At 38.7% G+C, this 23600-nt stretch overlaps 1 protein-coding gene across 3 annotated transcripts in view; it reads right to left on the bottom strand.

Annotated features, from left to right (window-relative positions):
* ERICH1 (glutamate rich 1) overlaps positions 1 to 23600 on the bottom strand; it is a 69115-nt gene that overhangs the window by 13853 nt on the left and 31662 nt on the right. For 2 of the 3 annotated variants that reach the window (XM_051615204.1, XM_051615205.1), the window contains exon 3: positions 22465 to 22599. The exons of the other annotated variant lie outside the window; for it this stretch is intronic. In XM_051615204.1, coding sequence (XP_051471164.1) covers positions 22465 to 22599 — 135 coding nt within the window. The remainder of the gene's footprint in view (positions 1 to 22464; positions 22600 to 23600) is intronic. 3 annotated transcript variants of the gene reach the window in all.

Below are 23600 nucleotides of genomic sequence, written 5' to 3'. Positions count from 1 at the left end.
ATATTTTAACATTTATTTTGTTGTATGACCATTAAATCACTTAAATTTCCCATATACTTTGAGCAAGCCCAAGAAAGACTGTTTCAGCATGGGATTCTTCATAGTTTTTTTTCCACAGATAACATAAATGCAAAGAATTTACTTCTCCAAAACAGGCCTCTTCAGGTATTTCTTCTACATCATGATCACTGGCTCAAAAGCCTGGCAGGCACATTGCCCCTGATGCATCAGAGGACCTATTACTGGTTTTAATTCTTTGTACCATTTGCTCAAATATTCCCTAGCCTATCTTACCACATTTTTATATCTATTTCTGCCTAAACCATACTTTGGGTGTGAATTCAGTTCTTTAAAGGACACCTACTTCTAACAGCTTCCTTTACTCTGTTGTCTAGCTCTGCTGTCTTCCTTTCACTTTTTCTCAAGCCTTTCATGACAGGTGGTGGGCGCTGGCCTTAAATATCACATATGGTGTCCTTACGTAGCTTCCACACCACCTGGCACAACTTCCTTCTCTTAGATGACCTTTTTCAAGTTCTTTTTAGTAAGTAACTTTATTTTTGTGTAGCGTCCCTTCTTGAAGTGGATCACAACTGTTGTGGGGTTTTTGTTGTTGTTTCAGTAGGATGTTGAACCTAGTGGTTGTTGTTCCAATGTGACTCTTCTGAACCAAACTGCACCCAGGACAAAGTCAAGAGTCACAGTTCCTCTTGCAGTCCCAACAAACAGTGTCTTGGTTATTGACTGTGCCTAAAACCGGAGACTTTTCACAACATCCTAATGCAAGAGTCACACCATCTGAGCAGGGAGAAACTGAAGATCCCATTACTATACCCTCTGATGCTTCTCTCATATTTCAGCATTCAGCAATGAGGATTCACAATCCCAGCTAGATACATGATGGAACAGATTCTAAGCTTGCTTTGCTTTTTGATATGTACACTCGGTACACACACACATTGACCTAAAGCATCCAGGAAATATTTGAAACTATTCCAATGAATAAATTACTTTTGACAGTGCTTTGGGCCTCCTGTGAAAAGCGATGCTTGATGAAGCCCACAAGTTTTCTAAAAAATAACTACTTTTCTGATACAAATTCTGTATTGTTCATTGATTTAATTTTGAACAGAAAACAAGTATTTTTTACTTTTAATTGATCTTTCTCGTGATTGTTTTTTTAAATTTAAAGCTCACTGTCTTAATTATTTTTGGCTTTTTGGGGTGAAGTGCAAAAAATCTGATTCAGACATCACTGTGTAGAAGTATCAAGCAGCACCTCCCAAATGGGCTGGGTGGTGCTTTCCAAAACCACTGAGAATTATGTTGGCACAGTGAAAAAAATAAAATAAAATCATGGAGCTGAGCATATTCACAGACATCAAAGAAGAACAGAGATTCACTGACAATCAGCAACTGTTCTGAAGGCTACTAAATCAGAAATGCTTAAGAATCCTAAAGCTGGGTATGGAGTTTCTACAGTTTAGCAGTCACAAAGACTAATTACTTCTAAATACAGAAATCTTCTTAGTCTTTGGCTAATGAGATTATGTCTTTGTATTTGAACAGAGAGCATCACTATGAATTGGAGAGGGTGATTTGTAACACTTGTATTTAAAAAAATGGAAATATTTTAAACCTGTAATGTCACATACACACTTTAAAAAATTCTTCTTTAACTTTGCAGGACACAATATAGATTCAGAGTTTTCTTTAAAGCCTTTTTTTGCCCAGAGTTGATTTTCAACCAATCCTTAGTTTAAATAATCCAAAGCTTTCCCTCTGTTCAGAATAACAGAATTTGTACAGAGTAACAGAAATTGTAAAGAAAACTTAATCCAGTTCAGCATTTAAAATGTTCGTTCCAAATATACCAGCTAAAATATAGTAATGTGTAAAAAGATTAGACTACAGGAATACAGACTATTAAAAGATAGATAAGCAACCTAATTGAAAACAGCTATCTAGTATCACAGAAAAATGGATAAAACAGTATCAAAGGGAAGTACTATACTGAAAGCATAGTTTCTAATTTAGTTTTTAATTACATAGTTCGCCCAAGTGCAATCCCAAGCACAAACACAGGCTGGGCAGAGAATGGACTGAGAGCAGCCCTGAGAAGGACTTGGGGGTGCTGGTTGATGAGAAGCTCAACCTGAGTCAGCAATGTGCACTTGCAGCCCAGAAAACCAACTGTGTCTTGGGCTGCATCAAAAGAAGCATGGCCAGCAGGTCAAGGGAGGGGATTCTATCCCTCTGCTTGAGACCCCACCTGAGGTACTGGGTCCAGTTCTGGAGCCCCCAACAGACAAAGGACATGGAGTTGTTGGAGTGAGTCCAAAGGTGGCTCACAAAGATGATCAAAGGGCTGTAGCACCTCTCCTGTGAAGACAGGCTGAGAGAGCTGGGGATGTTCAGCCTGGAGAAGAGAAGGCTCAAGGGAGACCTTGCAGTTGCCTTCCGGTACCTGAAGGGGTCTACAGGAAAGCTGAGGAGGGACTTTTTACAAGGGCATATAGTGACAGGATGAGGGGTAATGGCTTCAGTCTGCAAGAGGGGAGATTTAGATTAGATATTAGAAAGAAATCTTTAGTGTGAGGGTGCCAAGACATCGGAACAGGTTGCCCAGGATTGTGGATGCCCAATTCCTGGAAATGGTGAAGGCCAGGTTGGATGGGACTTTGAGCAACCTGTTCTAGTGGGAAGTGTCCCTGCCCATTGCAGTGGGGCTGGAACTAGATGATTTTTAAGGTATCTTGCAACCCTAACTATTTTATAATTCTATGGTTCTAAGCACCTTTATAAAAGCAGGGTTGCTCTAGGGTCTGGGTCTAGCTTATTTCTATTAATCACATTCTAAACATCTAAGAAGTGTCTGAAATAATGTTCTCAACAAGAGATCATGTACTATGCATAATCCGTTTTCCTAGGCATGGATCCCTAGGAATCACCTGCTTCATACTGTTAAATCACATAGCTCTAGGCACAGTAAAATTTTACTGGGATAACATGGATCACTCAGTCTTTAGAATTTCCAAGATTTCTTGTACTGCATCCCAAAAGCAAAGCACTTAAAATGGCAGTGCAAGTACAAGGACTTGTCCATTCAGCTTAGCAAATCTTAGTTCCCATTTAATTTGCTGAAAAAGAGGAGTTGCTCTGCGTCTCACTGAAGCATAGAATCTTCCCTTGAAAATAAGAAAGATACTTCCTTACTGTTCTTCAGTTATATGACAGTATCTGTGAAATAACCCTGCTATGATAAAGGGAAACATGTTCATCTGTCTACACTTGACAATATATTTCATACATATTTTAAAATCTGTCACCTGCTTGCAGAACACAGGTTTTTTTTCATGATACTCTGCATCCCCAGTCAAGATTAATGGTGGTTCTACTACTTTTTTTCTCTACTTGGTGCACTGCCTGACACCTCTACAAACTGGAAGATTAATTTTTCTTTTTCACTTCACAGAACTTTAGGTATCGGTAAGTCACAGGCTGCGCATGATATGGATACACACAATTTTTCTTTCCCTCCTTTGATGTATCTATACATGTACTTGGATTTTCATTACTAATTGAGCATCTCACATGCTTTTGTGAACTGGTGGATGTATACTACTATTTATCCAATTCAAAGGAACTTAAATCCCCTCATTGGCATAAAACGCCATCGCTTCAGCAAAGGAATAAAAAGGGTTCTTCCAAAGAGAATTTATCTCACCACAAGCATCTCACTTTAACCTATATGCTGACTTGTAGTTAGGACATTCTCCCTAAATTAAATTCCCAGCAGCAGGTAAGAAATCGGTGAGAGGAGAGGAGGAATAAATTCAAGACTAATAAGTCCCTCTCTAGAACTTAACGACGTTTCTTTTGTACATCTTACACAACCTAAACAACATATTTGGGCAAAGAAATTGTGACACAAGTCATTTGGCAGCTCTGATGTAAGAGGCTATTGTACAACTATGTCACTGAATATAGGCTGGGGACCAATTACAATTTGTTGTAAGCATCTCAAGCTGTACTGGATACTGCCAGTACAGATGCCACACTGTGTTTTGAAGACTTTTTGGACTTCAGGAAGACAAAGCTTCAAAGAAAATCACCTTTCCTCCATCTTCATTTTAAACTGATTCCTTCCAATCTGAAAAAAGGCAACACAGGTGTAACTGACTGATAGTTTAATCTTGATGGCACTGGACAGCACAGCATAGTGTTCACCTTGCCTTCTATCCTGTCAGGCTTCATTTTGCTTTTCTTGACCTTTTAATAGTAATTAATGACACATCACAAAAGCTTACACATGATTGGGACAGCAAAAAAAAAAAATACATTAGGCAGAACTGTTCTGGTCATCTTCTCATCCTCCTGCCACAGCAGTTCCGAGGGTGCCTTCTCAGCTAGTAAACGGATCCTGCTGTCAGCATTTTTGCAATGCCTCTAACATTGCTATACTTACAGAGTCACAGAGTTGTTTGGGCTGGAAGGGACCTTCGAAGATCATCCAGACCAAACCCCCTGCCTAGAACAGGATCACCTACAGCAGATCACACAGGAACACATCTAAATGGGTTTTGAATGTCTCCAGAGAAGACGACTCTACAATGTCTCTGAGCAGCCTGTTCCAGTGCTCTGTTACTCTCACAGTAAATAAGTTTTTCCTTATGTTTAACCTGAATCTCCTATGGTCCAGCTTGTGCCCATTACCCCTTGTCCTGTCATTGGACACTGTGCAAAGAGATTGGCCCCATCCTCTCAACGCCCATCTTTAAATATTTATAAGCATTTATGAGATCCCCCCCTAAGTCTCCTCTTCTCCAAGCTAAACAGACCCAGCTCTCTCAGCCTTTCCTCATAGGGCAGATGTTCCATTCCTCTATCTTTGTGGCCCTGTGCTGGACTCTTTCCAGTAATTTATCTCTAAAATCTACTCGAAAATGTTTTTCCTGAAGAGATACAGTTACATTATCAGACTATAGACCAGAAACTTAAAATCTAATGAGTGTATGCAGACAAAAGACCCCTCAAGGCTTTCCCTTCTGTCCTCCTAGTCTGGTTCCACCTAGAAGTAATTTGTCACGGGGTGCAAAATTGTTGCTTCCCTTCATGTTTGTAATTTGACATTATTCATTCCAACTGAGAGTGAAGAACATACTGCTTCCTGCTTCAATCATGCTGCTCTTTTGGAGTAATGACAAGCTTACAAAATCACATTATTTGCTATAGTATATCTTCTGCAATGGATTTCTGTTATGCTTTAATCTGAAACTTTTCAAAATCTGAAAACTAATTAAGTGTTATATTTGTTTTCCCCTCCTCACAAAGACTTTGTTTCTGGTTCCTCTCATCCCACTTACGCTTGTTGTCAAAGGAGTGTTCAGGCTTCCTATGCTTAATCTGCTGAAGTTGCTTCCACCAATACTTAGGGCAGTCAAGTCATAGCTGATTTTTCCAAAGACGGCTACTACACCACAGAAAGTTTTCTGACATGAAAGGAGTACTGTATTCTTATATTCAGAGCCTCATTACATGATTTTTGTTTAAACAAAAGGTAAAAATTGTTTCTTCATTTAACTTGTATAGAACAAAAAGGAGCCTGCTTGTAAGTCCCACTTTCAAGATCCTGCCCTACATCATTAAGCCAATTGCATAAAGTGAATATGCTCGTTTAAATGCAAATAATATAGGTCTGAGAAAAAAATTTAAATTTGTTTAAGGAATAAGACATTCCTTTAATTAACAAATGCAAGTCTGGTGAAAAAAAAATATTTCATTTCAAATGCAAATGTTTTGCTGGAGTAAAAGGCTGTATCTTCATTTGGCCTTTTTCACCTTAACACCACAAAAATTTTTATAGCTGATTGGATAATGAAGACTGGCTAAGGAGGTATCAAACTTAAAAACTACCTGTGTGCTTCTGTAATAATTATATATCTTACATGCTTGCTGCTGTTCCTACCTGCACAAACTACCCAAGTACTTTTACACTATATTACCATTACTTTCATGGCTGTATTACAGGCTACTCATGAAGCATATGAAAAATTATTGCATCTATATCGACCTCAATATTTTCTGTGGGGATGGAGGAGATGAAAACTGCTTTCTTGGAAAGTAAGTTTTTATCTTATTATATAAAGACTCCTGAATGACTGCTTTACGAAAACTGCTTTAAAAAACCTAAAAAAACCAAACCAAACCCCCCAAACCAACATACTATGTTTTATAGACGTTCTAAAGACACATTGTTTTATGCACAGCTTGGCTCTGTTTCAATAATTTTCAAAGGACAACTGACAGAGATGCAAAATAACCATGAGAAAGTGGGTCATTTTCTTATATGCCAATGAGCAGCAGAGCGAAAGCAAGACAAACTCAAAATTAATTTATATAAAGTCCAACAAATCTGTATTAAGGCCACAAGCTACCTGCAAATCTCATTAGAAAAACTAAGTTTCTTCAGGTTTCACTGGAATGCTGAGTTTGAAATTAACACACACAATGGCTGCTAAGTTCCCTTCTTGCCCCCTTTATGAAAGCTATTTTTAGTCAAGCTGGACAAGAGGCCACACAGTACAGGCTTCTGTCTTCTCAAAGAATTGGCAGTTTGACTTTGAGAGTCAGTTTCTGCGTTCAGAGAACTTTTTAAATTCTGGAATACTAAAGACACACAACAATCACAACAATCTTTCAGCAAGTGACATGACCAACAAATCACAGCAACGTCTTTGGGTTATCTGGAGATAAGGACTAGAGCACTGACTTCTGTGAAAGCAGGACTGGGAATGGCAGCCATCTGGATGGAGACTCCAGGTGTCTGGCTCTGTGGTATTGGCTACTTCTCCAGCTAAGCAACATCAAGGAAGACTGCAGTCTAAATTTTACTACTCACTTATCCTCTGAAGAAGATACATGCTAACTGGGGCTTTACACAAGATCACTTCCTTATGCTGTCACTTTACCCTGTAGCAAGTACAGAGATCTTCCATTGTACTAACAAATATGGTGACACAAAAAGCTGGCAGAAGTCGCCAGAAAAGAGGCTGTGAACCGCTCAGAATAATTCAGGGCTTTCCATTTACTTGGCTTTTAAAATAAGCATTTTATTGCAAGCAAATTTAAGTGTACAGAAATACTGCCATTAAAAGAGAAGGTATAAAAAAGGGATGTATTAATAAACCTGCAAATACATCTGAACTAACAGATATATAATACACAATGAAAGTTTATACAGCTTGTGATATAATTGCTAGAGGCATTTCACTTTAATATATATATTTAACCAAGAATATATTTAATAAAAAAGCCAGAGTTGGAATGAAAAGAACAAGCACGGCAGATAACCACTGCAGAATGCATAAGTAGTTTAACAATTGTATTTTTACTTAGCTATTTTTCTGCGTATGTGCAAAAGTTGTTACACCATCTATAAAGCTTTTGCTGAGGTTCTCTATGCATATATATATGGGTTTACACTAAGAAAAGTGTGATATTTATTTTCAAATGCAAACATTTCTGATTATTACTGGATACTGTATCCCATTATGACTTCTAAATACATGTAAAAGAAAATACTGTAATGGGTTTTTTCTTGGGAACAGTAATTTCTGAGATTAAATAAACATACATCCAAACTCCACAAGATCACTAAAATTTCTTACAGTCTACTTGAAATTAAAAACACAGATACATACATACATGTAAAACATATGAATTAAGGAAATACAGCATATTGTATCCGATCATCTTTCATTTTTCCTTGATATAGTAGTCTCCTTTTCAGAACTAAAAATCTCCATTCAAAGGTGTATAATATTTAGCATTAAACAGTCCACTCATTGATAGTATATTCAAGATTATGGTATCAAAGTTCAGCTGAGTAGCATTTCAGAACTGCCTACAAGAACTTACTTTACCAGGCACCTGAATGTCTTAAAACAGGCATAGACAATTGTAGTTAAAGAATCACTGAAGAGCAGAAAAACCAAAAGGGGCATCAGAAAATCCATGGGGGGAAAATAAAAAACAAAAAACCCCAAACCAGAATAAAAACAAAAATCCCAAGAGACAGTGGGTTAGTAATGGAGATAAATGTGAGATTTCCATTGGCAAGTGCTACGAAGAAGATGCCAAGAAAATCTGGCATTTTTAGCAAGAGAAGAAAAACTGGCAAAGGAGAACAAGGTTAAACCTGGATCCTGAGATGAACCAAGAGCTGTATCACTGTTTTATTACTTTAAGGCTTCCAGCTGATGCTGAAGTTATGTATTTCCATTTCTTGAGGAGCTGTAACAAGCTCAAATTAACATTTCTCTCCTCTAGTGTTCACCTATATACCAAATAAAGAAGTACTGAAGGAAGAATCAATTTTTTTCTTTGGCAGAAGGATGGAAACCATATTCTTTTCAATAAAAATGCTATCGTTCAGCTAAGGTATTTAACAGAGACGTATAAGCTACCATGACATTCACTCTCCTTTCTGTGGTCACATAAAAAGAGACAGGCTCATCCAAATTAAGTCTGATCCTAGCTAGACTTTACTATAATCACTTTTTATAATATTACTACTCTTCTAATTATATAGGCAGTTTAGTAGGGTATTCTGATATGCTTCAGTGAAGAGGTGGAATAAAATCAAGCCCTTGCACAAATTGTTCTATTGCAGCAGTTCAGAGTATGAAGTGTTATAGACCTGCAAAACAGAAGCAGTTGGTCCTTCTCTCTGTTGATTTATCCAGACTGTCTTAATCTCTGCCACATTCCTATATGAATACTTTTGCTAATGTCTTTATACTTTTAAACTTCCACAGCAGAGGCTCTACTATTTTACATCACTTGTGATATGAAAAGTACATTGATCTGAGCAGTGAGTAAAGTCAACCTCTCTAAGGACTGACTCTTAAATAGCACCCAAAAAAGTTTGGGCTTACTGTGTCAGCATCAGTATAGATGATGGACAGAGATATAAAGACGCAACAAATTGCTAAGATTGAGAACAGACAAATAAAGGACTTATAAGTAAATGGAAAACTAACCTAAAGTTTTAGTAAGTATAAAAGAACTAAGGCTTCTTAGTACATTGAATGAAGGCTGGAAAAGTATAGTGCTATACTTGAGCACTAAGAACTCTTGAGATGTTTTCACTTTATTTGCCGCTTTCTCCAGATTGCTAGCTGAGTAACTACAGAAATAATCCTTGTATTTAATGATAGCCACTTTTAACAAAGTTTCACAGCAAATAATTTTCCTATCAACAGCTGCAAATCTCTGTCACTTTTAGAAATCATATCTTACTCTTCATTTCATAATCTGGATTACAGAGCACTCTTAGCTTCTAACTCCCCAGTTTTAGAGATGATGACCAAAAAACTAGAGAGCACCATTTATTTGTCCATACCGAGAAAAGATGTTTCCATTTGTAAATACTCAATAAATGGTGATACAGTAATGGAATTGAGTACATTCTAAGAATGTAAACAAAATGGAATTGTCTGTGAACATACTGTAAACCCAAGCCATCCAGATGAGAAAGAAAGGTAACTCAGCTCTTACAGAAAAGTACAAAAGCAGGAAAACCAGATATGAAATCACACAAAATGTCACCTGTCATTAGACCAGCTAGGCCAAGGCTGGAGGCTCAAGACTGTTTAAAATGTCTGAATCAAGGAGGAAAGTGTCAGATGTTGGCAGTGGTCCACAGGACAGTGAAGGACATGTTCCCTGCTACAACCATACACAGCTAGGTCCTTGACTCCTGTAAACTAGCAGATTCATTTACATCAGTACAGCTGTGCTGGTTATACCACCTGGGAGTCCAAGAACCCTCAGACTTCATGCAGAGAAGTTTGTGAAGTAGAGCATCATCATCTATATACAAATCATCCAGTACTGTGAATGAGAGATGCAGCTGATGAAGTGATTAAGTAGTGCCTGGTGACAGGATAAGGGGCAATGGGCACAAGCTGGAACACAGGAAGTTCCATCTAAACATGAGGAAAAACTTCTTTACTGTGAAGGTGACAAAGTACTGGAACAGGCTGCCCAGAGAGGTTGTGGACTCTCCTCTGGAGCTATTCAAAACACACCTGGATACAATCTTGTGTAATGTGTTCCAGGCAATCTTGTTTTAACAGGGGATGGACTGGATAATCTCTAGAGGTCCCTTCCAACTCTGACAACTCTTGTGATTTGCTCTTTATCAGTAGAGACTCCATGTTTGCCCTAATGCCTACTTGTTCAGTTGCACACTGCCAAATCACCCAGGAAATGAAATGAATGGTACACAGATGGAGCAAAGGAATACACAACTTTGGTAGCAATAAGAAAAACTGCAGCAGCTTTGCTCAGCCAGAACATGCTATGCAAAGCAACTGAGGATCCTTGGAATGCACTAAGATTGCCTGGAGTGCATTTTGGCTAGATTACAGCATTAAATTCTTGTGTGCTGGTACTTGTCTTCTGCTACAACAACAATGCAAATCCTCTAACGCTGAGCAATCATGATTCTACAGTGAAGTAAGGAACTTCCTTTTTCTCCATTAGTCTACTCTACAGAAGGCTCTGACAGAGTTCAAATTACCAACCTAGCATACCCTAATTATGAACCACTTTCTACTTGCAGGGATAATATAGATGGAAGATAGCATGAAGCTAGCAGACAAAATTATTTAACAAAAGAACTGGAAAAGGGAGATGGATGCAGGACAATTTTTAGAGCTTCCTGGCCACAAGTTACAGTTATACAGAGGGGGTTGTTCAGTACTTAAGAGACCTGTAAATTTTACAGAGGGCAGTAACCGAAGGCAAAGCATACAAGATCAAGAAAGCATTCTTGTGCTTAGTATTCACAAGTGCATTTGTCATCTGTGAGTGGATATTTGGCTCTTGACATGTATGACAGCAACATGTTGCTTTGGTTCAATATTAACAGGTTCACAAGAAATAGCAAGAGCAGTAGAGGTGAGAATTTTACATGCAACCAACCACACAACTGCTAGCCAAAATTCATGTATTATGTATTGTGATCAGAAACCTCTCCAAGATCTATAAAACAAACAAATCTCCTGCTTTCACAAATGATGAACAAAGAATGATGAAGCACTTCAGCAGCTAGAGATTGAGCAGTAAGTTTACCAACATGCCTTCCTCCTTAATCTAGCACCCTATTGACTTTACCCTGCTGTTCTGTGATAAATTAAGTAGAAAAGCTTAGGTCTCAATTATGTTTTTGTTTTGAAATAATGAGGGGAAAGTAGCCAAGCAGTGTTGGATTTCCAAAGTGCTGGGTGTCTGCTGAAGTGAGGCAGCAATTATAACAGTGCTAGCATTTTGCTGGGAACTAAGGTGGTTGCTTCTGCTGTTCTCTATTTCTTTTCCTATCCCTGTCACTATGACAACAGGAAGCCTGAAATACAGCTGTAAGAAGGGAGAAAGAGAGAGTATGCTCCAGCTGAGAGGGGAGAAATGACTCAGTGGGTGGGGGGCAAGAACAGAAAAAATGATATAGGAAGCTAAAGGGATGTAGTCAGGGAAGTCAGGAAAGAACAGAAAATAGCAGGCCACAGTGCCTCTTCATTCTGTGAGGCTCATCTACTAGAGGAGGGGCTACTCAACCAAAATGTTTGCGATGACAAACATTTAAAGTAGAGCATGAAAATATTGTCACAGAAATTAAGGCTCTAATTACCTCTCTTCCTTCTTCACCTTCTGCCACCTGATTAGCTGAACCTACTTCAATCTAATTAATTTCAGACTTATAGATATATCATAGAATCACAGAATGCCAGGTTGGAAGGGAACTCAAGGTTCATCTTCCCACAGGAAGCTTCCCATGGGATCCCTTGCAGCTGAGCCTTGAGTGAGCTGAAGCTAACTCTTCTAATCTAAAACCTTTGTCCTTGAATTAACCTTCATGTGCTCAGAAGTCTCCCAAACTCCACAATACTCTGCTCACTGCAGCCAAGTCTGTCACTAACCAAGATATTACAGAGCAAGTTTTCTTGGTTAATGAGTAGTAAGTCCAGCTATGCCCCATTCCTGGTTGGCACATCCAACATTTGTGTGAGGAAGCAGCCTTCTACACATTTCAGGAACTTGTTGGATGTCAGGTGAGCTGCAGTGTTGCTCCTCCAGCAAACATCTGGGTAATTAGTGTCTGCCATAAGGACCAGGCTTCCTCAACCTGAAGCTTGCCTGAGCAATCCAACTATCACTTCACTGGTCACATCGTCTTGGTTTGGGGATCAGTTACAGATGCCTAAATTATGGTCAACCTTGGAGAGAACCCCTCTGATTTTGACCCAGAGGTATTCAATAGGGCTACCACAATTACCATAGTTGACTTCTACACATTCAAGGTTTTCCTTTAGATAGAGCATGACTCCTCCATCTCTTCCCTGCCTGTCTTTACGAAACAGCCTATAGCCATCTATCATAATCCTCCAGTTTCAGTTATTCCTATGATATTTTAACTATCTGACTAGGCATGGAGCTCCAGTTCCTCCTGTTTCCCAGACTGTGTGCGTTTGTATACATACACCTCAGGAGGCTGATCTTTTGGTTCTCATTTAAGATGACAGTTGAAGCATATTTTACACTTCTCTGGTTGGCCTGGTTTATTCCCCAATTGGTTGTAGTGGTGATGGTGGAATGATCATTGCTATTTTGGATCCCTCTCCCCAGGTCCTTCAGTTTAAAGCCTGCCTCACCAAGCCGGCAGGTAAACAAGAGGAGATTCAGTTTGAGACATTGATTGTATCACAGAGGAATAAGAAACAAAGAAAAGGACAAGAACCACCACAGAAAATACAGGTAACTACCAGAGTAAACACTTCTTACTAAAAATACACTCGTTGTCAAGTTTTTACTGTGCTTAAGCATACTTTCCCCCTCTGGTTCCAACTGAGCATTATCCTTACTTTATTAAAATGTAGAGGCATAAACCAGGACTAGGAGAGCATCATTTTCCACCCTACAGAAACACTTAGGAGATCTCAATGCAAATAAAAGGTTTTTGGTATTCAAGTATTCAGAGCTTTCCCAAAAGCATGCAGAAAGTTAACTAATATTTATAGTATCTCTAAGTGTACTTATCTACATTTATAGAAACATAAAATCAAAGATCTTTAATAAACCTTAACATGCAGCAATGGCTAAAGGAAACCATAACCAGAGTATCACATTATTATTACCTTTACTTTTTCCTCAATACATTTTCAGCATTTACAGCCTAATACCACACACAAATTTGGACTAAAAATCTGGGGCAGAAATCTTTGTCATTCTACTTCCAAAGACATTTTCCAGAGTTGTTGTGTGTGTGTGTTGGTATTTTTAATGAGGTGGCTACCAATGTCTTAATGTTAGAAATGATCACATAAGAGCTACTTAAGATTTCAGTGACATTAAACAACTTCTAATCCATACCACAACGCATGAGTTCTGTAATAGTCTCCCATATGCTTGTGGATATATTGGCATTTAGAAGATGTAAATAATTACAGACAGTGGTAGTTTCTACATTGTATGTAAACTCCTAAATTCCTGGTTTCTACATTGTATGTAAACCGAAAGTAGTGATTGATACTTACAGTTTAAATTGGTAGCCCAATCCTGTGTTTAAAAATCCACAGTGGGGACAGCAGTGAATCTCTTGGTGAATTTCAGATTGACTTTCAGGAGGTTCAGTCTTATTTGTTATGAAATCAAGAGACCTCATTATTTGCCTCTAGCTTGCTGCTTGACACTAAAATTGCTTATAATACTGCTATAGGATACCAGTAATCTGGAAATGTCTTCTGTAAGTGACTGCCCAAACTACAATTACCTCAAATGTTTATAAAGCTGTATTTCATGTAGCACACAAAAGAAATAAAGACTTAAAATTATCACACTGGTCAGGTGGCTTTAGCAGCATGGTACATCAGCAACTCCTTTTAAGCACACATTTAACTCCTTGGAAGTTAAGATGATAAAAGTTAAAAACATGACTAGAATTCTGGATGACTCTTAAACCAGCTGTCACTTTAAAAAAGAAACATTCTCTTGTTCAGACTAGACAGGTTTTAAAACTTTTCCAAACCAGTATTATATTAGACAAGTTGATTTAGGTTTGTCTTAACCTTGCAGTTCAATTCCAGTGATCTAAGTCAACTGATAACAGTCAGTATAAATACAAGCAGTACTGGATATAGAATTTTTTTTAATAAAAAATTGTGCCTGAGATAACAAAGGATTAAATACTTCATCTGAACTCTGAAAATAAAAGTGCTTATTTAATCTTAACTCAATTTCAGAAAGAAACGTGGCAATTTAATCTGTTAGGAATGTCATTGCATCTATTAACAAATATAAGGTCTACAGAAAGGACATTCAAGGACAAAATATCTGAAGTGCAGCTATGGCTGTCCAACATCTCTACATGTTTGTGGCATTTTTTGTGGTAACTGGTTCCAAAATGTCAAGTACACTTAAAATGAAGAAGAAACTGGCTGCAGAGAAGAAAGTTGCTTAACCTCACAGACATTTCCCCCTTCCAAGTTATTGATTAATCTATAAACACCAGGAACATTATGGAAAGGCTTATATTAACAGCCTTAACAGAGATGTCATTGTTGCTATAGCTCACCTTCTGAGGGTAACATACAGATGAGAATGCCTGAAGCTGCTCAGGCAAATCTGCCATCCACAAACTGAGTCATGCATTAATTTCCACAAGGACAGGAGTAAATTACAGAATACAACCACCTGTAATTTTATCATACGCAAAGATATTGTTTTAATAATAAACAGTGGCATCCAAACTTGCAGAGAATTAAAACCAGATAATTCAACATTAACTAGAGGAACTCATTAATAGAAATTAAAAAAGACAGCCTGATCATTATAAATACAAGTGAGTCAGAACCACCATAAAATCACTGCTTCTTCCTTGCTGAGTTATTGAAAACCACTTTAAAAAGTAGTAACTTTTTTACAAATAAGTTTTCAACCTGCAAGTTTTTTTTTTTGTTTGTTTGGGGGTTTTTGTTGGTTGTTTTTTTTTTTTTCTTCTAGAAGAAGAAAGACCCATGGTAGCAAGTCAGAGGAAAGGAAGAGGGAGAAAAACTTCACAGCAATAGTTTTAGAAGTGGGTGAATACAAGACAGAAAATCTCTCTCTTTTTTCAGTAAGTTGTAAGAAATATCTGAACATTTGCATATCAATCATATTCACTTACTAATGCTATATTTTGAAATACAATTTGGTTTTGTTAAAAGCTGTAAATATTCAGAACACAACAAGTTTCCATAAAACTCAGGACAGTCAATCTAGGTGCAGCTGACAGAACATACTACAGGACAACCTGACCCACGGGAGTTTTTTTTCATAGCAATTTTTCTCAGATACCAGATTTAGAAAAGCAACTGTACATGTGTTATATCAATATATAGGGAAAATAAAAATACCTACAGCTTTAGATACCCTTTTCTTGTAACATACACAGCCTATGAACTCCTAGCACTGAAATTCTGAAATACATGCAAATGTGATGACCATCTACAAGAAGTGCCCAAAAGTGAATCCAGGAAACTACAGACCTTTCAGTCTGACCTTGGTGCCAGGGAACATGGAGCAAATAATCGAATGCCATAACACACCATTTACAGGACAACCAGGTGATCAGGCCCAGCCAGCAGAGGTTCATGAAGGGCAGGTCCTGCTTAACAAACTTCATCTTGTGCTTTAACAAAGTGACCTGCTTGGTGGATGAAGGAAAGGCTAAGGATGTAGTCTACCTGGATTTCAGTAAAACCTTTGATACTGTTCCCCACAGCATTCTTATACAAAAACTGGCTACCCTAGGCCTGGACAGACATATGCTCTACTAGATCAAACACTGGCTGGATGGCCAGGCCTAGAGAGTGGTGGTGAATGGAGTTAAATCCAGTTGGCAGCCAGTGACTTGTGATGTTCCCCAGGGCTCAGTACTGGCCCTGGGGATAAACTGGATAGAGTTTAATATCTTTATCAATGGCCTGGATGAGGAGAATGAGAGCACCCTCTGTAAGTCTTCAAGATGATACCAAGTCAGGTGGGAGTGTTGATCTGCCTGAGGGTAGGAAGGCTCTTCAGAGGGATCTAGATAGGCTGGATTGATGGGCTGGCAGCAATTGTATGAGATTCAACAAGGCCAAGTGCTGAGTCCTGCACTTGTGCTGCAACAACCCCATGTAACACTACCAGCTTGGGGAAGAATGGCTAGAAAGCTACTCAGCAGAAAGAGACAATTGACAGCTGGCTGAATATGTGCCAGCAGTGTACCCAGATGGCCAAGGCAGCCAACTGCATCGTGGCCTGCATCAGAAATAGTGTAGCAAGCAGGTCTAGAGAGGTGACTGTTCCCCTGTACTCAGCACTGGTGAGGCTGCACCTTAAGGACTGTGTGCAGTTTTGGGCACCACAGCGTAAGAAAGACACTGAGGTGGAGTGGGTACAGAGAATGGCAACAAAACTAGTGAAGGGCATTGAGGATGAAAGTCTTATGAGGAGAGGCTAAGGGAGCTGGGGCTATTTAGTCTGCAGAAGTCTAAGGGGAGACCTTATTGCTCTCTACAACTACCTGAAAGGAGGCTGCAGAGGCACGTGCTGGTCTCTTCTCACAAGTAGCAAGTGATAGGATGAGAGGAAATGGCTTCAAGTTATTTAGGCTGGATATTAGGAAAAATTTCTTCACAGAAACGGTTGCCAAGCACTGGAACAGGCTGCCTGGGGAAGTGGAGTCACCACATCTGGACACACTTAAGTCATGTAGATGTGCTACTTATGCACAGGGTTTAACAGTGGCCTTGGTAAAGTTAACAGTTGGACTTGATAATCTTAAGGATCTTTTCCAACCTAAATGACTGTCTGAGTCTATGGTTTGAGCTGACTTTAAAAAAGCCCTGAACTTTAAATTTAAAAAGCCCAGTTCAGCAGGTACTAGCAGGAAGCTTGTAACTACTTCTCTTTTTCATCAGTGACTAACATTAAAATTACTATTTCTATTAAAAAAGTAATGAGAACAGGGAAGCTATACATGAACGGTACTTGGTAACTTAGTTCTTGAAAAACCCCACAATAAACAACAACAAAATCAGACAAAGAGAAGACCTCCAGACTCTAAGCCAAATATTTTTAAAAATATGGTCAAGCACAGTTGCTCAACAGGAAACATTTTCAAGAGACGGACTTCGCAATGGCCAAGGTATCAATGTATCAAACAGGAGTTCTTGGTGGAATGCTGTGGCAGAAAAATGTTGATGCAATTTTTTGACATACAAAAAACCCCAGGAGTGGGTAGAAATACAAAGACTTATTTCAGCATGTGGCCTCATTCAAACCGCAAATACTAGGTGAAGTACTGGAGTTCATAGTCTTAAAAGGATGCTGCGAAAAGGGAGATAAGTAAAAAGAGCTACAAAAGCAAGCTGAGGATTGAAGTAAATAACTCGGAACAATAAATAAGTCACTGTTTTTCTAATAAAACAAGATAGATGGTGACTTGATCACTGTGCTTTGTGGGAAGAAAATAAATGCTCTTTACCCAAATAGAGGAAGGCAGAAAAAAGCAATTTTCTGATTTATTTTTTTTTTAATGGTGTGAGGCCAACTATTAGAGCAAATCACCATAAAACATTGGAAGCTCTGTGACATCTTTGAAATGTGCATGGTGGTGTTTTGTTTGTTTAGTTGTTGTTTGTTTTCGTTTTTCCAAACACTAACTGCTAAGTTCAATATGGGGTAAGACCTCTTTTAACAGGTACAGAGAATTAAATTACAGTCTAATGATCCCTTTGGTTTGAAGGCTAGAAAAGAGATTAATAACACTCAAGTTTCACAAGGGGTTCACCTCCCAGTGAAAAAGGTTTGCTGCCAAACTTAGCTTCTTTAAATACATTGTTCCCTTGATGTGCTGCTGATTATATCAGTTCTGTAATGTATCTGAATGTATCGCATTCCCAACCACTTGCCAAGAACATAAGTAGCCAACACATGACTCATACTAGCATCTCCCCATCTCCTTAACAACAAACACAGGCTTAAGCATTATTAAGTCGTCCTAAAATGGCTGCCCGAACAAGTAAGTGAATCAAGACACTACAGATGGACAACCATAGAATCATTAGGGTTGGAAAATACCTGTAAGAGCACCACACCCAAAACCACCATGGCCACTAAACCATGTCCTGAAGTGCCAAATGTACATGTTTTTTAACACCTCTGGGGATGGTGAGTCCACCACTTCACTGGGCAGGGAAACACTTCCCTGTTTCAATGCTTGACCACTCTGAGTAAAAACCAGAATTTGATAGTTGGTTAGTTATCTGTAGTTGAACACTACACATTTTTAATGCCCTTGCAAATATATAAGGTATATCGCTGAAATAAAGTTAGGAATGCATTAACATGCACCAAAGTAAATACAAAAATCATATGAAAAACTGAAGAAATTATCAAATTATTGCCTTTCTTGACCGTCTAATTCCTGTTAATTCAGTCAACAAAACATTGACATGATCACACCATCACAATGACAATTCCTCCAAAACAGTAAAGGGAGTTTTTAAAGATTAGACATCCAAGTCTAATGTGTTATCCTAAGAATGCTGGCCCATTCTTAGCTCTAGCTCTCTGCCATAATAGAGGGGAATTGCATCAAGAGTTAAAACCAGTGTTTCTACAGGGAAAGCCCCTGAGATGTCTGATGCTTCCACCCAGATGGAATGGTAAGGAAGGAAACTTCAGTAGGTTGATAGTAGGTTGCCAATGAGTGCACAGACCCTTCTCCTGGAGAAAAGGTAAGTACCTGCAAAAGATGTGCACAGGTTGATAATCTGTTGCGCCAGGAGGACAAGTTGCAGGAAATGCTCAAAATCTGCGAAATGTTAGAGGGGTCAAGACAGAGATAAGTGGTTTCAGAACCATACTCCTGTGGTGGACACGACAGAAAACAATGCATCTTGGACCCTAATGACCCATAAAAGCAGGACTCTGCTCCAGTCCCTACTCTCCAGTATTACAAGCCAGGCCAACCATAGCAGTGACACAGGCTCCTTAGCTGCCTCCTAGGATGAGAACCAGATCAACCACCTCATGTGTATGCAAGCCAATGCATGCTGCCTGGGGAACAAACAGGAGGAACTGGAGCTCTGGGTCCAATTATACAGGAATTATACAGATCCAGTGATATAGCAATCATTGAAACAAGATGGGACAACTCACATGACTGGAGGATCGCGATGGATGGCTACAGGCTCTTTTGTAGAGACAGACAGAGAAGAGGAGGAGTAGTCAAGCTCTATGTTAAAGAGAATCTTGAACACGTAGAAGTTCACTACAGCAACTGTAGAAGCCCTGTTGAATACCCCTAGGTCAGGATTAGAAGGGCCATCTCCAAGGAGGATCTTACAGTAGTAATCTGCTACTGACCTCCAAACCAAGACAATAAGGCCAAAAAAGCAATACTTGGATCACTTAAGCAGGCTTTGGGTCAACAGAATATGGTTCTTAACAGTTACTTCAAATATCCAGACATTTACTGGAAGAACAATACAGCAGCTCAGACATCATCTATCAAGTTCCTGGAACATATCGAGGACTTTCCTCATACAAGCATTGTATGTTCCAATGAGGAATGAGGCACTGCTGGACTCAGTACTCACTAACCAAGAAAACCTGCTTGGTGATATATCTCAATTAGTGACAGCTTTGGCTGCAGTGACCACAATATTGTGGAGTTTGGAATCTTGGCTGACAACGCTTAAGGTTAGTACTAAGACAAAGGTTTTAGATGTTACAAGAACGAACGTCAGCTGACTAGAGCTCAGTGGGGAGGATTCCGTGGGATGCTTCCATGGATGATAGAAGAGCTAACGTGCTGGAAAATTTTCAAGAACACTCTCCTAGAAGCACAGAAACACTTCAGCCCCTTTAAAGGCAAGGGAACTAGGCAGATCAAGAGACCCCCTTGGCTTTACTGTGAGCTTCCGAGTCTGCTCAAAAATCAAAGGAGAAGCATACCAGAGATAGAAAAGCAAATGAATATCCACTGAGAACTACAAGAGCATTGGCAGGGCATGCACAGATACAGTTAGAAAAGCAAAAGCTCAGCTTTAGTTGAAATTGGCCAGGGAAATAAAAAAAGACACAAGAAAAGATTCCTTAAGTACATAAATAAGGAGAAACAGAAGGTAAACAGTGGCCCACCATTAAACAGGAGAGCTGAATTAGTTACCAACAGTGCGGTGCTGAAAAGGCAGAGGTTCCCAACACACTTTATTTGCCTCAGTCTTTACCAGCACTCTTGGGCCACAGGAACAAAAATTCAGGTTGATACAAACACTGACCCCCTATCAGTAACGGAAGAATTGGTATGTTTAACCCCTACAAATCAATGGGACTAGATGCTATCCACCTAAAGGTGTAGACAGCTGACTGACATCATTGTGAGGCCACTCTCCATCACCTTTGAGAAGTGATGGAGATTGGGGGATGTTTCAGAAGACTGGAAGAAGACTAATGTCACCCCTATCTTCACGAATGTTCAAAGGAGGACCCAGATAATTATAGGCCCATCAGTCTTACTTCAGTCAGTATGTTTATTTTGAAATAGAGGAAAAGATTAAATCCAAAAAACAAACAAGTAAAGCCATTGTTCAAAAATCTATCCACCACAAACCCAGAAAATAATTATATGAGCCTAAAAAGGGACAATATACTGCAATCCTAAATTCTGTTCTACTTTACTGCTACTCAATATTTCAACTTCTAATATGCACAACATACAGATTTATTCATAGATCTTACACAAAAGCTGAGTAAATGTGTCGCCAAAGTTCCGATACCTTAATAAGGATATATCTCGGTAGCAGTAATGTTCAGAGGCCTGTAATCTAATGTTCTATTTAGAAGTCACTGATGTCCCTCTGTAAAAGTGGATGTTTGAAGTCTATTTACCTAGAAAGTATTACGAGACTTCACTTAGTCTTATTAGTAAAATAAAGGAGAAAGTCCATCTAATATCTGAAAGAAGATCACATCAAAGAACAAACAGATTACATGATGTGGAGAGAGAAAGGGTGCTTCAATATCAGAATAAGCAGCTTTAAACTGGTACGTTCCAAAGAGAACTGTGTAACCAAAATTTCAGGTCAGCCTAGGAATAGGTTCTTGATTCTGAACATGAAGCCTATCTAACAAAGAGAAAAGTACAACCTGGAGGCTGTGCATTAGAGTATCTTCCTATAAACAATCCCAACAGTATCAAGTTCTACTGTTATGTTACTCTGATAGAGATACTTCTTCCCCAATCCAAACAGCATCTTTAAACCATTTCACAGCAAGAAAGAACATTCTTGATGTGCCACCAGTCATGCTCTATTTTGCTCCAGTCACTTGGGCTACTTTGATAGCTTTACGTGTATTCAGTGTCTGAACAGAGCTCGGAGCAGAGCGCAGACCTAACTTTCAAGCCAGAAGTTCACTCCTGTAAGTACTGCTTTCAAAGGCAAGGAGCATTTGCCTTTCAGTATCTGCACATTTTATCTCAGGTTTTCCTTACATTTAGGCAGTCTCCAGGCTGAAATAGATGTAGTAGTTTAATTAATACTGCTTATCAAGTGTTTTACTTCAGCAGGCTGACTTGGGTATTTGCTTTGCTGTAGCTTGCCCCTAGCAGCAGACGACAGTGTTACACAATTTTGAACAAATACATATCCACAGAAAAACAGCAATTGAAGCCAAGACTAATTTTATTTTTTTTTTTTTTTTTTTTTAAGACTTCTAAGACAGACAGAATCAACTGAATTCTGGCAACATCATTCAGAACACCATATTTTTAACTGAAGCAAACTTAAAGAAAAATTCTTTACAGACCCTGTGATGTTCCTCTTGTATCATCTGACAACACTAAATATTGGCTCTCAAGTTACCAGGTCACAGTTTCTCATCAGAAAGCCTCTCAATTATAATTAATTGGTATCTCCTCTCATCAACTCAAATCAGGTCAATGTCTCATCTAACTGAAAGACGGACATTTGAAAGGTTGTTAAGTCTTTGCTCAATTCCTCAAGAACATCAGTAGTGAGGCCTATTAAAATAGCTTTATCTACCATTTACACTTCAAAATAATGACTGCAAATAGGCATAATATGAACATATACGTTGCACTTGACTGGGAGGAGCTGAAGACTTCCTTCAGTTGTACTTTTGGTAAATTCAGTGGCACTGTAGGGCTGTAACCAAACCTGTAATCTGGTCTTCAAACTCAAACGGAAATGAACCCAGAGGAATGTACATCTGCATTTTGCTTATGTTGCAAAACAGTGACACCCACTGGCAGCAACAGTTTAATTGTTGCAACTTTGATCTATTTGATAAGAGTTGCTACAAAGTTTCTTGAACAAATGCATCACAGTAACACTTACACAAACTTACCTGTTGAGCCAGCACTACTGTCTAAGTTTTCAGAAACTGCAGTGTTAACAGCATCTGGAATAACTGCAACGTAACCTTCTGGAGGAAGATTCACTGTGTACACTTTCCTTGGAGACAGAACTGTATTGTCAGTACCTACAAACACAGAAAAAAAGTACGGCTATTGGTCTCAATATAAATTCTCATAATGTTCTCTCAACTACAGCAATGATAGTAAGTGGTGTTGAAAATCCTTACAGAGGAAAATGAAGAAAGAGAAAGTAGGTGTGGAACACCGAAATTATCCTATGACCAACAAGATTGTGCCAAATTCCATAGTTGTAGTAAATAAACAAATACCTCCACAAGTTACTTCTACCAAAACCACTTAATTTTCTGGGTCAGACAACTCTTCTGCCTCAACTTTAGAAGAAGCTTCTAGTTACACCAATACTTCAAGAGACACTGTACATATTTTTCCCCAATCAGCATGAACAGATGCTATTTCTTTAAGAACTGTTCCATAAAAGATGGATGGAGACAAGCTGATTATGAAGTGATGGACACTACAAAAAAGAATCACGGATCTGTGTTTTGCCCATTTGGAGACCTTTTAAACATAGCCTATGGCGTTCTGAAGGATGCAAAACAAAGGGAGTTGGAAAGCCACAATCAACTAAGCTTCAGCAGTGCCTGCCCAAGAGGGCTCATCTCAACCTTTTTCTTCTTCCTTCTGTGGGGGGAAGAGTGCCAAGAGCCAGCTTTCCAACTATTTAATTGTACAGGAAATTATTTGTGATTACGGCAGTAGACTGCTGTTGTATGCTTTCTTTCAACTTCAAAAGGTATTTAAAAATACAAGATGGAGTGGCAGTATAAACTTATTTGTTCCCTTTATATTTAGTCCTTGTAAAACAAAGATGACCATGGAAACAGTAAAATCTATTATATGCAATGGTCCTGACTAACTCAAACACTCAATTAAAGAAGTAGTAGATAAATGGGGATATTTCCTTCCCAGGACAAAACAGTTACACATAAGAGAATACAGGGGACTACCTGTAGCATCTAATCTTACAAAGAACAACAACAACTTTTACTATACAAATGAGTGACAACTCAAACCACTTTATTTTAAAGTTGATTTGTTTAAATGG

Source organism: Apus apus, chromosome 3 (genome assembly GCF_020740795.1).
Source record: "Apus apus isolate bApuApu2 chromosome 3, bApuApu2.pri.cur, whole genome shotgun sequence".
In the NCBI taxonomy this organism is placed as follows: domain Eukaryota; kingdom Metazoa; phylum Chordata; class Aves; order Apodiformes; family Apodidae; genus Apus; species Apus apus.
This window is presented reverse-complemented; position numbering and strand designations above follow the sequence as displayed.